The 14880-nt window shown below is 54.8% G+C and overlaps 1 protein-coding gene across 2 annotated transcripts; it reads left to right on the plus strand.

The window, feature by feature from the left end:
- The first annotated feature begins 8968 nt into the window (after nt 1-8968).
- On the plus strand, nt 8969-14475 carry EIF4EBP1 (eukaryotic translation initiation factor 4E binding protein 1). Of its 2 annotated transcripts, none has more exons than XM_030509989.1 (3): nt 8969-9236; nt 12813-12983; nt 14077-14475. In XM_030509989.1, the coding sequence occupies exons 1-3, from the start codon at nt 9089-9091 to the stop codon at nt 14106-14108; spliced, it is 351 nt and encodes a 116-aa protein (XP_030365849.1). In that variant the 5' UTR covers nt 8969-9088; the 3' UTR covers nt 14109-14475. The 2 variants fall into 2 exon arrangements, with proteins under 2 accessions (XP_030365849.1, XP_030365848.1); XM_030509988.1 differs by having other exon boundaries at nt 8989-9236; nt 14074-14475.
- Nucleotides 14476-14880: the final 405 nt, after the last annotated feature.

Raw genomic sequence — 14880 nt, forward strand, 5'->3', positions numbered from 1 at the left:
GTGTAAAGAGCATCGCTGGGAATGTCCAGGGATAATGAGGGCGTTGGGCCGGGATCTGTGGAGCAGGCACAGGCCAGGCACCAGGGCAGGATGCCCAGCTCTGCCATCACCCTGCTGGTGGCTGCCCCTCCTCACCTTTGCTTCCCATCCTCAACTCCGCTTCCCATCCTCATCTCCGCTTCCCATCCTCATCTTCACTTCCCATCCTCACCTTCACTTCCCATCCTCATGTCCGCTTCCCATCCTCATCTTCACTTCCATTCCTCACCTCTGCTTCCCATCCTCACCTCTGCTTCCCATCCTCACCTCTGCTTCCCATCCTCATCTTCACTTCCATTCCTCACCTCTGCTTCCCATCCTCACCTCTGCTTCCCATCCTCACCTCTGCTTCCCATCCTCATCTTCACTTCCATTCCTCACCTCTGCTTCCCATCCTCACCTCTGCTTCCCATCCTCACCTCTGCTTCCCATCCTCATCTCCGCTTCCCATCCTCATCTTCACTTCCATTCCTCACCTCTGCTTCCCATCCTCACCTCTGCTTCCCATCCTCACCTCTGCTTCCCATCCTCATCTCCACTTCCCATCCTCATCTCCACTTCCCATCCTCATCTCTGCTTCCCATCCTCACCTCTGCTTCCCATCCTCATCTCTGCTTCCCATCCTCACCTCCACTTCCCTGGCCACCCGATGCATGCCCACCAGGCAGAGCCAGGCTGTTCATGGCTCCTGGGCACTGAAGGGGCTGCAGGACCCAGTGTACTCTCCCACAGTGTATTCACGGTGCTCTCAGCCCATTCCCACCCCACCGTGCACTGGAGGGAAGGGATATCCCGCTGCAGTCAAAGCGAGGAGCAGACACAGCCGAAGCAGGCATCCAAGCACCACTTCTGCTGCCTTCTCCTGGCTCTTACATGAGACTTTTCCTCCTGCTCCCAGACAGCAGAGCCCGGCGCCCTCCCCCTTCCCAAGGAAAGGAAGGGAGAGTCCCAGGCCTTCCATCAGGGCAGGGGAAATAACATGGTCGGTATCTTTGTCCCACTTTTACAGCTGGAAAAGCTGAAGCACAGCCCTGAGCCCCATCCCTGCTGCTACAGAGGCTTGACCCAAGCCCCCATGGTGCTGGAGACCCCATCTGCACCCTCCAGCCCAGGGCTGTCACCAGGGAGAGCATCCTCATCCCTTGCCCAACCCTGCCATGGGCCAGAACTGCTGATTCCTGATACCTGCCATGGAATGGGGAGGCAGATCCAGGCCAGAGAGCCCTCGTGGGGAAGTGCTGGCCAACAGGTCAAGTGGTTGTTTAGAAATCGCTGGGAAACTATGCTTATACCCCAGATCAGAGCAGCTCCTTTGGCTGTTGCTGCAGGATAAACAATGGGTATTTAAAAATACTTCTTTATATGTAGAGAGAGAGTCAGGATGGATTAGGGAAGATCCCTGCTTCTTAGGAAGAGAGAGGATGCAGGGAACACGCGGTGCAGGGAAGCACATGGAGATCCTCGTGCCGTTTGGAGAAAGGGAATGGGTTCCTGAGGTGGTCCCAGGCACATCAGAGGGGACACAAGGTCTGCCTGGACATGGTAGAGGGGTGAGACAGCTCAAGCATCACAGAATCCCAGCCTGGTTTGGGTTAGAAGGGGCCTTAAAGCTCATCCTTAAGCCACGGGCAGAGACACTTTCCAGTAGATCAGGTAGCTCCAAGCCCCATCCAACGTGGCTTTGAATAGCAGCTAAAGGGTGAGCCTGTGTGAGGTGTAAATCACCTTCCTGATCCCACACAAAGCTTTCACACGCTGCCACTCCTGCCTAAGTGGATGTAAAGTCCCTGCACTGTTTAATCCCTGTCCCATAGCCTTATCCACCCCAGGCAGGCTGCAAGCACACAGCCACACTCATGGAGCGTTTCAGGTTCACACATACAGTTCTAACTCTAATCCCCCACACCAAGGGCTGATCCCAGACAGGTAAAGCAGATAAATCAGTGCCTGGCACTCAGCAGATAGAGGGGAGCCTGGGCAAGGGGCTTTGCTGCTATCAGAGCCCCTGCCCAAGCTCCCATGCCCTGCCACCTCAGGTATTAAGGACGGTTTAATCCTCCATCCCTCATGTTCAATGCATAATTGCATCTCTGAGCTCACCAAAGCTGGCTGGAGGGCAGGCAGGCACCAGCTTTGCCTCCCGGCAGCATTAAATGCAGCACATTCAGCCTCTGCCAAGGCTGATGCCACACTAGGATGAAAGAAAAGCTTTTTATAGCTGGGAATCTTGCTCTGTGCCCTGGCATTCCGGCTGCAGAGCCGCCGTTCCAGAGCAAGTGATAAAACCCAGCACACAGCAGGAATCACCGCAGCATCACAGCAATGGCAGGGACATGGGATCTCCCTTTTCACCTTCAGGGAAGCACTTCTCAGCTTCCCCATTGCAGGAGAGGGTCAGGAAGCAAACACAGGACAAGCGACTGCACTGAACCTGCCAACAGAGCACTGGAGGGGGTTCTGTCCACCCATGGGTGCAGGGAGCGGAGCAGGGGAGAGGCTGGAGAGATGCAGTTACTTTGCACCAGTAACACTCAGGGCCAGAGCCCCTTTGGGACCAGGCTGGTGTCGCAAAGCGCTGCCCATCCATGGAATCCAGAGCCGGAGCTGCACTGGAGCAAGTCCCAGCCCAGAGCAAAGGGCAGCAGAGGAGGTTCACCAGCACAGCGAGCACCAGCACCGCTGGGATGGGCACTGCACCCCAACAGCCTCACCAGCACAAGGGCGCCAAGCCCTGCACAGAGACCCCATGGACCCACATCACCCTAAAACGCTACACAGGGCTGGTGAGACACCCCCTCTGCAGCAAACCCACATGGGCTCAGGGCCCTCGCCACACCACTACCTGCACCAGAACAAGGGCTGCCCGCATAGTGTTGGCTGCCACCAGGGTCCCAGCACCTCCCCATCCCTCCCTGATCCCTAAATGCTTCCCAGGTGGATGGAGCCGCATCCCAGCCCCTCTTGCTATTGGGGCTGGAATAGCCCCATGGTGAGATGGGGCTGCCCTGGGTGCAGGGAACCCACCCAGAGCCATGGGGACAGCGCAGGATGTGAGTGAGGTGATGCTCTACCCTCTGCCTAAGCAAGAGATGCTCAAGGAGCATCGTTTAGCCCCAAATCCCCTTGGAGGGAGCCCTATGTTCATGGGGCCAGGCTGGGCTTGAGGCTGCCTTTAATGCTCTCAGCACTGAGACTTTAGGAATAGTTTCCATATCAGGTCCACAAATCTCGCTTTGAAGTTGTTTGGGATGATCTGTCATCATGTTTCCTTGTCAGCACATAAACACGCTGTGATGGAGCTTTAACCCGCTGGGTACTGCCTGTCCCGGGAAGGCTGGAGGAAGCTGTGCATAAACTCCCAACTCTATAGAAACTCTTTCCCTGGTAAATGCAAGGAGAGCTCTGAGAGCATCAGCCGGGGCTCAGGACAACAGCAGGAAGGGAAAAATCCTGTGTCAGAACAATAAAACACATTAAAACTGTGCTGTTTCGCTGGCTTTCATGCACGCTGATGGGTTTAGGGTGTGGGTTAGTCAAAGCATGCTCCATATCCCACTGTACTGCGAAGGGAAACATGTTCCATATATCCCAGCAATGCATTTCAACAGCATTCATCCTGCTTTTCCAGGGCTTTAAGCCGGGTTTGCGCTTTACATCTGGGGCAGCTTCTAACCCATCACACACCAGCAGCTCCTCTGCCCCAGAGGCATTGAGAGGGGTTATCCCAGTGTCCATCCCAGCTCAGGGCAAAGGGAGCATCCCGGCAGGCTCTGAGCTCCTTGAGAGGGCAAGTGGCCATCTCACACGCTCACATCCTGTTTTCCAAGCGAAGCTCCTGGGAGTAAATGCATGGATAATGATGAAAGAGGCAGCGTGTACCCTGGGTACCGAGAAGGTCAGAGCCCGCTCTGGCTGCCTGCGCAGGCAGGGCTGAGGTCACGCCATTCCTTGTTTATTAGCCCGTTCCCACACTGTTTCACCCTATGGACACATGGCTTCAGGGTGCCAAGGATGGGAATGGGCAGGGATGGTGGGATCCTGTCTCCTGGAGCACCCCGCAGTGGTTTTGGGAGGGCTGGAGGGGTGGGAAACAGTGAACGCAGCTTGTTCACTCTCTGGTGGTGGGTAGCATCGCTTCCCACCGGATTGGAGATGGAGGCATTGGATCTCTGGGGCTGATCCTGTGCTATTCAGCTATCCCAGGGCTGCAGCTCTTCCCGAGGCTACAGCAGAATTGTGAGAATTAGGGAAAGGGGCATCGAGATGCTGAAATCCAGCCAGTGTCAAAGGCTACGCTAAAGCAACCTCAGGTCCTTCTCCTGCCCCCCAGATCCCTGTGCAACTCTGTTTTCAGATCATAAACCAGTCAAACCCATAACAAAGCTGGTTTTGATGCTGTGGGGAAAGCCAGCGGCGGCAGCAGGGAGGTTATTCCCAATTTCTGGCATTCGGAACACAGGGGTTTGTTTCCAACCTTTCCCATCTCCCTCCAGCCGCAGGGAAGCGCGAGTCCTCGTGCCGGGATGCGAGGAGCTTTGAGACATTTCCACAACCTTCTCCATGGTTTCTGTTTGCCCTGCAGAGATTGCTAAAGCAGAATGGGGTTGGGGGGGAAGGAGGGAGAGGTTGGCAATAACATCAGCAGGGATTTCATAAAGAGTGTGGAAACTGCCCTGAAAAACACGTCAGCAGCAAAAACAACACCGGAGAGGAAAGCTCGGAGAGGCAGAGCTTCCCAAGGAAACAAGGAGCATCCCAAGGGTAGTTTTCCTCCTCGATGCAGGAGGGTGAGGGTCTGGCCCTAATCTGGGGTGAAAAGAGCTGTTTTGGGTGAAGCCAGGCAGGGATGTGGCTTCCAGTGTCAGCATCCCAAGCGGACCCATGGCTCCATGGAGCTACCTCGGTGCTGCCTCTATGGAGCATCCCCATCCCCTCTGCCCCAGCACCATCCTCTCAAGCTCACAGTTATCCCTAGCAGCATCCCTGCTTCCCAGCATCCCGGTCCCCTCCTGGTCCATTGCCCATGTGCCCTTGGGTGACATGGTCTAATGTGAGGTGTTCCATGGCAGGGGGTTGGAACAGGATGAGCTTAAGGTCCTTTCCAACCCAAACCATTCTATGGTTCTATGTGAGGGCTCAGCCCTCAGGATGTGTTTGCTTCCAGCCCATGGTGTTTGCAGGGTGGAAAACAACAACAAGGAGAGGAGGAGGAGGTCAAGCGCTTCCCCTTGGATCCGAGGTGGCTCCCATGCCATGGTGGCTATTTTTAACCTGTGTATTCCTCTTGATTTCCCTCTCTAGGTTTCCCAGAAACCTCCTTCTTGAGGGAAGCAAATGGGGAAAAGGTTCCTCCCCACTGGCTGCATCCCGGAGTTCATGGGAGAAGCGGCCACCGGGATGGAGAATGGCTCCAGGTCCCTTGGAGTGGGAGCTGAGCAGGATTCCACACAGCTCCAGGCACCCTCAGTGCCTCCAGCCCATCCGTTTCTCCTGGCATAGAGCACAAGCGGGTGTTTCCATGGAGCCATAGTTCACATCCCACCCGGAGCTTGTTGTTGGGTGATTCCCAACTGCTTTATTTGGGGAGAGACCAGAGGATGGATGAGGAGGGATGTGATGGGGGATGTGATGGAAGCAGGAGGAGGAGGAGGCAGAAACTCAAGGCCTGTTTCCAAACCAGCAGCTCAGCCCCAGCCCAGCCTGAGCATCTCAGTTCAGAGGGACCCAGCACAGCAGGATGCTGAGGGCAGGATGCTCTCAGTGCAGGCAGTGGATGGAAACCTCTCCTTGGGCCCATATTCCTACAGCATGGAGGAAGGGCAGCAGGGAACCTGCCTGCTTCTGCCCTGGGGATCCATATGGATTGCTCAGGAATACTTCCCATCTCCAGCCCCATCTATGGAGCAGGCTGGAGCTGGATGCCATGCAGCAGAGGGATGCAGGGTGCCATGTGAAGGGCATGATGTGGCTGATGAGCAAAGGCTTCCCTCCTGATCCAGAGACTCATCCCAGCTCCTGGAGGTCTGACTCGGTGCCATTTGCTCCCCTTGCTCTGTTTCTGTGCCCCTGAGCCCAGGGAATGGGACACTGGGGACACTATAAGCCCTGAAGAGGGTTTTCCTGTGAGGGCAGGGCAGAGGAGCACTTCCCACAGGCAGGATGGGCTTGTTTATGGGGCAACTTTTATCTGCACAAACAGCCCTTGGGCGGGCAAAGTGGATGTGGGATTGTCCTTATCTCCGCAGGCAATCCGTGGGGAATGTAAACACGGATGGGGTGGAAATGCCACAGCACAGGGACATCCTCAACAGCGGGGTCACTGCGATGGGCAGCAGCAGCACCCGGGGGACCCACCATCACCCCATCCTTTGTGGGGCTGGAATGGGGTTTCCAGCCATGGGAGAGATGGGGTTGAGCTGGAGATGGAGCCTTCCCATGCAGACAGGGAGATGATGGATGGGGGAGATGGAAGCACCCATCCCGCTGCCCATCATGCAGAGGTTTATCCTCCCCTTGGTTTAGCTTCTTCCTGCCTGCAGCAAACCCCTCTGCAATCAGCAACTGCAACAGTCCAATGCAAAACTCAGTGTTTCATGGCCTATAAAGTCAGATTCCCCTCCCTGGGATCTAAACCCGGATTTAACCTGAGATTTAAACCAGGAGAGTAGCAAAGATGCTGCAATTGCTGGTGAGAGAGTGAAGAGATGGATATCTCCAAGAAGCTCCCCTTTTAGAAGGCAATAAGGTGATAACCTTGTATCCCATGACGATGATGAAGGGCTTTCCTGCCCAGGGAAAGGCGGCACAGGGGTCCTGCCTCCCTTGGACATCACTGATCCATTGCCCGGAGCTGGTTTTCCCTGCATTCAGGAGGTTTTCCCTTTCCTTCTTCTTGGCATCTTGATTTCTAATCACCAGAGCATGTGGGAAATGGGAGGCAGAGACAGAGGAGGAGGAAAGGCCATTGTTAGGGCTTTGGGATGTGCATCCCGGATCCGCTTGCTCGGTGCCAACTGCTTTCTGGGGAGGTATCTCCATAGGGAGATGGTATCAGTGGAGTCCAGGAAGGACATTGTGGCTTCCAACAAGTTCTCCGCCATAAGCTGGAGATTTGCCTTTACAGAGCTTGGCAAAGGCAGCGAGAACTGAGCATCCGTATCCCTGGTCCAGGCTAGGGACTGTCCATCTCACACCGCCCAGCTCTGCTGCAGCCTTTTGGGGTCTCCTGGGCACCCCAAGCGCTGCATGGGACCCCACACACACACCAATGGGGACATGCCTGCCGGTCACAGCATGGAGAAGCATCCCTGCGGGACAGAAAGGGCCTGGTCCCTGAAGTGGCACCTCCAGAAAGGGCATTGTGTGGGATTTCAAATGGGTTTCCCCCCATTATTGCAGCCAGTCCCTGCCAACACCCGGGGGTCCCCAAGGCACCGAGGGCAGATTCCCTGATGAAGCCAGGATGTGCCCTTGATCCCTGACCTCCCTATGGCTCCTTGGCCTCGTAATGGTCCATTCTCTGGAAGGAGGAGGAGGAGGAAACGGCCGTGGCCGCCTCGCTGGGTTGGGGGTCATGGCTGATGTCATTCCACAGGGCAGGATATGTTCTTTTCCTGCCCCAGCTCCCGGTGATCGATTCAGCAGCCGGCACAGGGTGAGTGCTGCCCGCCTGGCACCACAGGGCCCCTGGAGATCTTGTGGGCACTGCAGCCTGCCCGTAATCCCGGGGGTCTTTGGGGAGCAGAGCCCTCCAAGTGTCCCTCTCCATACAGATGCCATCCTGGAGAACGGGCTCAGGTCCGCCCCAGCACCCCAGGGCTGCAGCACGGCTCCACAGGGATGAGGTTTCATCCCCAGGGATGGGGCAGTCACTCGTGGGTCGAAGCAGGAAGGGGAGGATGGAGGACACCGTGTCCTGCTCCTGGTTCAGGGTCCGGTGCAGCGTGCGGCGGCCGAGCTCCATCTGTTGGAGCCGGGATGATGGTGAAGTTTGGGAAGGACCCTGCATCCCACCACCTCCTGGCAGCTCCAAACCCCTTTGACAGTGACAGCCGTTGCCACAGCCCCGGCCTTCACCGGCACAGCCCAAACGGTGCCGAAACGCTGCTGGCACCCGAGCTGGCTCCCCGCTTCCCGGCTATCCCACAATGACCCCTTCTCCCTCCATCCGCAGGCAGGGCTGAGCTGCTGGCACTCATCACACTTGTGAGCAGCGTGGTGGTGCTGAGGGGTCTCTGCGCTGCCCAAGGATGCTCTCAGAGGCTTTGTGTCAGGGCTCATCACCCCTGTGCACCCCGGTGCTCCCCTTGCCCAGCCTGGGGAGCGCACCCCCCCCCCCCGTCCTCGCCGCTCTCCCTCCGCACGGCAGCGCCTCTTTAAACGCTTTATTTAATACAATTTAAAGAAAAACACCATTATTTCTCACCGCCCCATCGGGGGGGCGATGTGGGGGGTGCGGGACACATGTGCAGGCGCCGTGTGTCCCCCGGTCCCCGTTTGCTGCCTGCCCTCCCGGAGGTGGCAGAACCATTTGGGATGGGGGTCTGCCCCCCGGGCGGGCTGACATCTGTCCCGCAGGATTCCCACGGGGACCACCGGGACCCACCACAGCGGCCACCCGAGCTGCATGGGGCAGGCGGGGTGTCGCTAACCGGGTGTGTGTGGGGGGGGGGGAAACAGTGACCTCCGTCGGGAGGAGACCGGGGCAGCGCTGTCAGCATCCCCCTGCGGGGTCACTACATGGCGCTGGGTGCACGATATGGGTCGGGGGGCAACGCACCCCCTGAAGGAACGGGTTGGGGGGGCACAAGCGCTGGAGGAACCGACGGGCGACCAGGGGGGCACTAACACCCGCCGTGCTCCTCCCCAATAGACGACGCCCACTGTCACGCCTTTATCGCGATTTCCCATCGCGCCCCATGGCGGAAGGGGTATGTCGTGAGCCGGAAGGGGCGGTAGTGGTGGTGGCGGCGGCGGCGGCGGCGGGGAGGGCAGGGCGGCGGTAGCGGCACCAGCGGCACCGGCACGTCTAGGTCCTGGTGCCGACGTCATGTCGGGCCGCTGCTGCCAGGGCCAGACGCCGAGTCGCGATATCCCGGCCCCCGGCAAGTGTCTGGCCCTGCCCGACGGTGCCCCGCTGCCGCCCGGCGACTACAGCACCACGCCGGGGGGCACCGTCTTCGGGACCACGCCGGGCGGTGAGCGGTGGGACGGGGCATAAGGAACCGACGGGCCCTTGTTTGGGACGGGGAAGCCCTTATGTGTTTTGGGGGGGTCTCACTTCCATTAGCGGGACCTGCATGGGGAGGGTGTCCCTTGCTTTGTGTGAGGTTTGGGGGGCTCTTCCTCAAAGGGGGTATGGGGTTGGCTCCCCCTTTGACTGCGGTTCGCCCTTGGGGGGGGGTATAGAGGTTGGGGATGCTATGGGGGGCAGCCTGTCCAGGCAGCAGCACTGTGGGTGCTCTCCTTGCAGGGCTCACTTGGTGCTGGGGGTGTTCATTTTGCTGCTCCCCGGGCCGGGGTCTGGCTTTTCCCTGGGTGCTGGGTCTGTGCTGTGAATAGGACCAAGGGAGCCCGGGGTGGCTCCCACCTTCTGTTGTGGTGGGACAGCATCCCCTGGGTGTCTGTGCTGAGAAACGAGGCTGCGGGTGCTGCTCCTGGGAGCAAATCCATCCTCTTATCCAGGTTATGTATTAATTCTAATGTCTAATATTTGCCGTTTCCTCTGGGATACGCAAACCCTGGGGCCTTTTTATTCCTTGGTTTATTCCTTTATCTCCCTTCTGGAAGTGCGCTGCTGCAGGAAAACATCGTGTCCCTTCCCTCTGTCCTCGGTACAAGTGTTTTGCAGCCCCGGCAGCTGCGTGTGTCACTGCCAGGAGTGCGATCTTGTAGGGATTTGATCTTCAACTAAGCAGAACAAACCTCCTGTGGGAGTGGAGGCAGCAAAGGGGGGCTGCAATGTGCAGCGTGTATGATTAGCAGTTATCTTGCTGCACCTCATGTGTCTCCACGTGCTGCAGTGGAGCCCGACAGGCTCCTCCATCTAAAAGCTTTTGTGTCCCCTTTGCTCGAGTGTTGATTTTGAGTGTTTGGCTTCCAGGACACATCCAGCTGATGGCTCTGGGTCAGTTGTGTGTGTTTCCAGCTGCCCGTGCTCCCACTGAGTGCTGCTTTGAGCTAATCTTTTCCATACCTTTAAGAATTCCCCCCCTTCCCTCTGTGATCAGTGTGAGCAGCAGGAATGATGAAACTGTGCTTGAACCTCAGCCAGAAGAACAAACTGAATGGGAGGTGGTGAAGGATGTTTTCTTCGCCCCTTAGACCTTCTGGTGTCCAACAAACAGTGTTTCAGGGGTTAACATCCAGAGCGAAGGGGGAAGTGGTGTTTCTGACTCACTTGGGGTTCGTGGAGAGAAGCAACTGAAGTCCTTGTGTTGGTTTTGCCATGTGTTCTCTCTCTGCAAGCAGCAAGTGGCTGAAGCACTTCAATAGCGCTTGCAGTAATTACAGTGGAAGATGGAGAATGACTTCCTCAGCTCTATTCATTGAGTAACAGAGCAGAAATGAGCAATTAACAGTGTGCAGCGTAATGAGCCTTCCCGGGTTATATCATCTCTCTGTCTCTGGGGAGTTAATGAACGTCTAGAGCAGGAGGAGAAGCACAAGCCCTGTTTGTCGTCCGGGTGTGCGTAGCTGGCACGTCCCCAGCACTCCCGTGACTGTGGTGCTTGAGCTTGGCCCCAGCTCAAGCTGTTTGGGGACAGCGTGTGCTGCTGGTGCTGCCTGTTTGCCTTCAGGTGCCGGGTTTGGGTGCCAGGAGGAGGGATGGTTTAAACCTCCTTATCTTGTGTAGTCTGGAAGAGCCCTCATGAAAACCTTACCAATACATTTCACACCAAACTCCCCAGATTAAGGCTCTAAAGTGTCACTTTCAAGCGTGCTGGAGCCAGCTTGGACTTGAGAGCTTCTCATTTCCTCTCTTCATCTGTTTTCTGCTCACTGAATACTTTGCGTTACTCCTTTGCATGTAAAAATCATCTCCTGTTTCAGAAGTGCTCGGTTTAGGTCCTCTTCCAAACATTCAATGTCTGCAGCCCACTGAAAGTCCTAACTTCGTGCAAAGCAGAAGGTTAAATCTGAAGAATCAGAAGAAAGAAGCAAACCAAGTTTGTTGTGCAAACCCTCTGACTGCTTTCAGAGGAGAACTGAGGATTGTGATCCCTGGAGTCATCCCTTTGGCTGTAGGCAGCACTAGGGGATGTGAGTGATGGAAAAAGGGCTTGGGGCCAGTGCTGGGTGACTGGAGGCTATTGAAAAGGTGATACTCTGCAGCGGCTGGATGCTGAGTTACGTGCATCTATCAGCCAAGTTCATTGACTTGGGAAGAGCAGGGGAGCACGTGTGTAGATCAGCTTGGGAAATCCTCACTGAGGTCCCATACAACAGGAGGAGAGCTGCTATCAGCTCAGCTTTAGGATGGAAGGAGCCCATGTATGGCCCTGTATCCTGCTCCGGTCTGCAGGCTGTTTGCTTCCTTCACTCTGGCATGTGACTGTCAGGAACATGAACCAGGCGTGGAAGCCCTTGAACCGTGTTCCTGATCCTCTGTACATGAGCTGCAGTTCTGGGAAGCCCTGTTCTCTTCCACGAGCCTCCCAGGAATGTCACACAGCTCACAGCCTGGCTGCCTGCCTTCTCCAATGCACCTCATTGCTGCAGCACAGGTCCGTGCTGGGTTAGACCTGCCTTTGGATCTAAGGAAGCAACTCAAAACTCATGTAGTGAAAAAGGGTTTCAGCGTTTTGGGAACTCATTTCTGGTACCCAGTTATGTTATTTTATAGGCATGCTTCAAAATCCAGTGAGTTTAATGTTCCAGGACGGATGTTAAGGGGAGGTTGTTTGCCTGTGCTTGTGTACTTTTAGTTAATGCTTTTCAGGGAGTGCCCAAGGAGAAGCTGCTTTTCCCTCTGGCTGGAACAGGAGCAGAGCAGTACGGGCTTGATCCAGGGAATGGGTTTGCAAGCTTCTTCCTGGGGAAGAACAAATTGCTTTCCAGGACTTCGTGGGTTAAGGCTGTGGTTGGTTTGGAGGGCTCCCTTTTCTGTGTGTGGCTTTTGAGTGTCTTCCAATGCAATTCCTTTATAAGGAACAGGCTGTTCAGTCCAGCGGTGTTCCTAGAAATCCATGTGGAGGCTCAAAGTAATGCACTGGCTTGTTCTACACAGGGAAGGGAGAGTGGGCTGGTTACCCATGAAAACAGACAGTAACAACTGCCTGTGTTGGAGCCTTGTGGAAGAGATCCATGACCACTGGGACAGCCAATGCCTGGTACCCAAAACCAAACTCCTGGACAGTGATCAGAGTGACATGGGGAGGCACTGCCACATCCTGCGTGCTTCTGCCTGCAATTCCCAGCCCCTGACAACTCAGAAATGCCTGTTATGTTGATGAGCAGAAGCTGAATTCACTTTACTCCCGTTTCCTTTGGGGAGTGCTGTGACCTTGAGATAGAAGGGGCTGGATTTATTGTGTGCAGCCTGGGGTTTGGAGCTGTGTGCTCTCTGCAGCATGAGCTATTACTCAGGTACCTGATTCACACTTTTTCTTAGCAAACACAGTGTTAATGGCATGTGGCTTGCTCTAAGGTAGCATAAAATGAACAGAGTAAGTGCTAAATAACTTTAAATGTGCCTCCTGCTGTTGCTTTACACCCCCAGCTGTACTCTGTGCAGAACACCAGCAGCTGACAGTGTTCTTGTCTCCCCCCAGGTACCAGGATGATTTATGACCGCAAGTTCCTGATGGAATGCCGCAATTCCCCAGTTGCCAAAACGCCTCCCTCCGACCTTCCCGACATTCCAGGCGTTACAAGCCCAAACGTGGAGGAGTTGAAGATCGAGAACAACCATGTCCAAAACTGTGATGAGAAAGCAAATGCAGGTCAGTGTGTGCAAAAACACCGCTGAGGTGCAGTGCTGGTTCCAGAGCTCACACAGGGAATGGAGCCAGGAATCCCTATGAGTTGTGGTCGGTACCCTGAGAACCTCTGGTCAAATCCATGTGCTTGGTGTTACCAGGTGATGGGGTTCTCAAGGATTAGGTTCTGCTGTGGTCCCAGGATTGTGTCTTCTTTCAGATGTTATTTGCTGTAATCACTTAATTCCCATTCATGTAGCATTTAGGGAACTGCTGCTGGATCAGTGGTGGGACAATGGGTGCAGCTGCTGCTGCCTCTCTCTATCCTGGACTGTTTTGCAGCTGCTTTGCAGTTTTGAGTAAGATTAGATTACAATTCCGAGTAGGATTTGCTCGGGGCTTTTAATATCAGCCTGAGCTGTTAATTGCTGCTGCCTGGTTTTGACACCAAGGTGTATGAGGTCGCTCCATTTATGTAGCCAGGCTCTAATACCTGCTTTGGAGCTGTTTGATCCAGTATCCATTGCTGGCTTTAGTGGGTTCAGCAGAAGCTTGCAGGTGTGGATGAGAGCAAGGTGGAGGTTAGTCTGCAGGAGAACAGTTTGTTGGCCACTTTGTGCACTTAAGGCTCTATAGTAGCAACAGAGGTGAGTATTGCTCATGAACAATCATAGAGTGGATTGGGTTGGAAAGGACCTTAAGCTCATCCAGATCCAACCCCCTGCCATGGGTAGGGAATAGATCATTGCTGCTCACGTTGGCATCCTGTCCAACCTGGGTAACAGCTTCTGGATAGCAGGTGTGAAATGTGCTTTTGTGTCTTGGTCACAGATGTTTGTACCAGTGATTGTTATTCTTTACTTTCTACAAGGAGATCCAGGGGTAGAAATGAACTATTTTAAGGGCATCTTTGCTGCCTCTGTATATAAGATCCCCTCTACAGACAGAGCTTCCATTTTGCTTGTACGCAGTGGTTTTCATATCAAACTTGATGGCTGAATGGTAATTTTAAGACCAAACTGCCCCATTCCTGAAACAGAGCTGTTTCTTCAATCGTATTGTGGTATTTAATGTGAAACTTTGAGGACTCATTGGTGGTTTTTCTTCCTCTCAGCAGGTGAGGAAGAGCAGTTTGACATGGACATCTAAAGCACGTGCCCTGAGAGTGCTTATCCAGTGAAGCACCAGGACCTTGTCTTGAGGATTCCCACCAGCCAGGCTTAACAGTAGCCCATGCCTTGAGTGCCTTCCTGCTTCCCGGGAAAGGCAGTTTATTCCCTTGGAATGTGTGTTACAAGGACGGAGCCTCAGCCTCCCTATGGGTGCGAATACACAAGCACAGCCCCAGCTGATGATGGGCCTTAGAGTGCCAGAGGAGACACTCTCAATGATTGTTTTTGTTTCCAGTTTCATGCCTTTGTTAATCATTTTAATACTGTAAAAGATACAGAAATGCAATACAAGGGAGAAATAAAAATCACTTGGAGTCTCCTGGTATGGAGATGAATGCAATAAACATGGTTTCCTTGTCCTTTATTCCTTCCAGCACCAAACTGCCAACCTGTTGTGGGAAAAGCCATCAGTACAGCTTCAGCTAACACTGTGCTATTGCTTTCCCCTGCAAGTCAGAGGCTGAGATGCCTCAAAGTCTCTTGGCAAAGCATCTGTGTGTGTCCCACGTGTAATAAGTACATGGTCAATGCAGGGGATTTGTGTGCCCTGAGTCTGCCTCCAGAAATACTCAGCAAAACCCATCCAGATGCTGCTTTTCTCACCCTTCCTGATGAGGGACAGGGCTCAGGGTGCAGGTGGAAGCACTCGAAATCAGTTCAGTTGGAGCTAAGCACTGCACAGAGGGTCCCTGCCTCTGAACTGCCTTCTCTTGCCCTCCCAGGGCAAAAACTGGGCCTCTAGGTCCTGT

Source organism: Strigops habroptila, chromosome 21, assembly GCF_004027225.2.
Source record: "Strigops habroptila isolate Jane chromosome 21, bStrHab1.2.pri, whole genome shotgun sequence".
NCBI lineage: Eukaryota > Metazoa > Chordata > Aves > Psittaciformes > Psittacidae > Strigops > Strigops habroptila.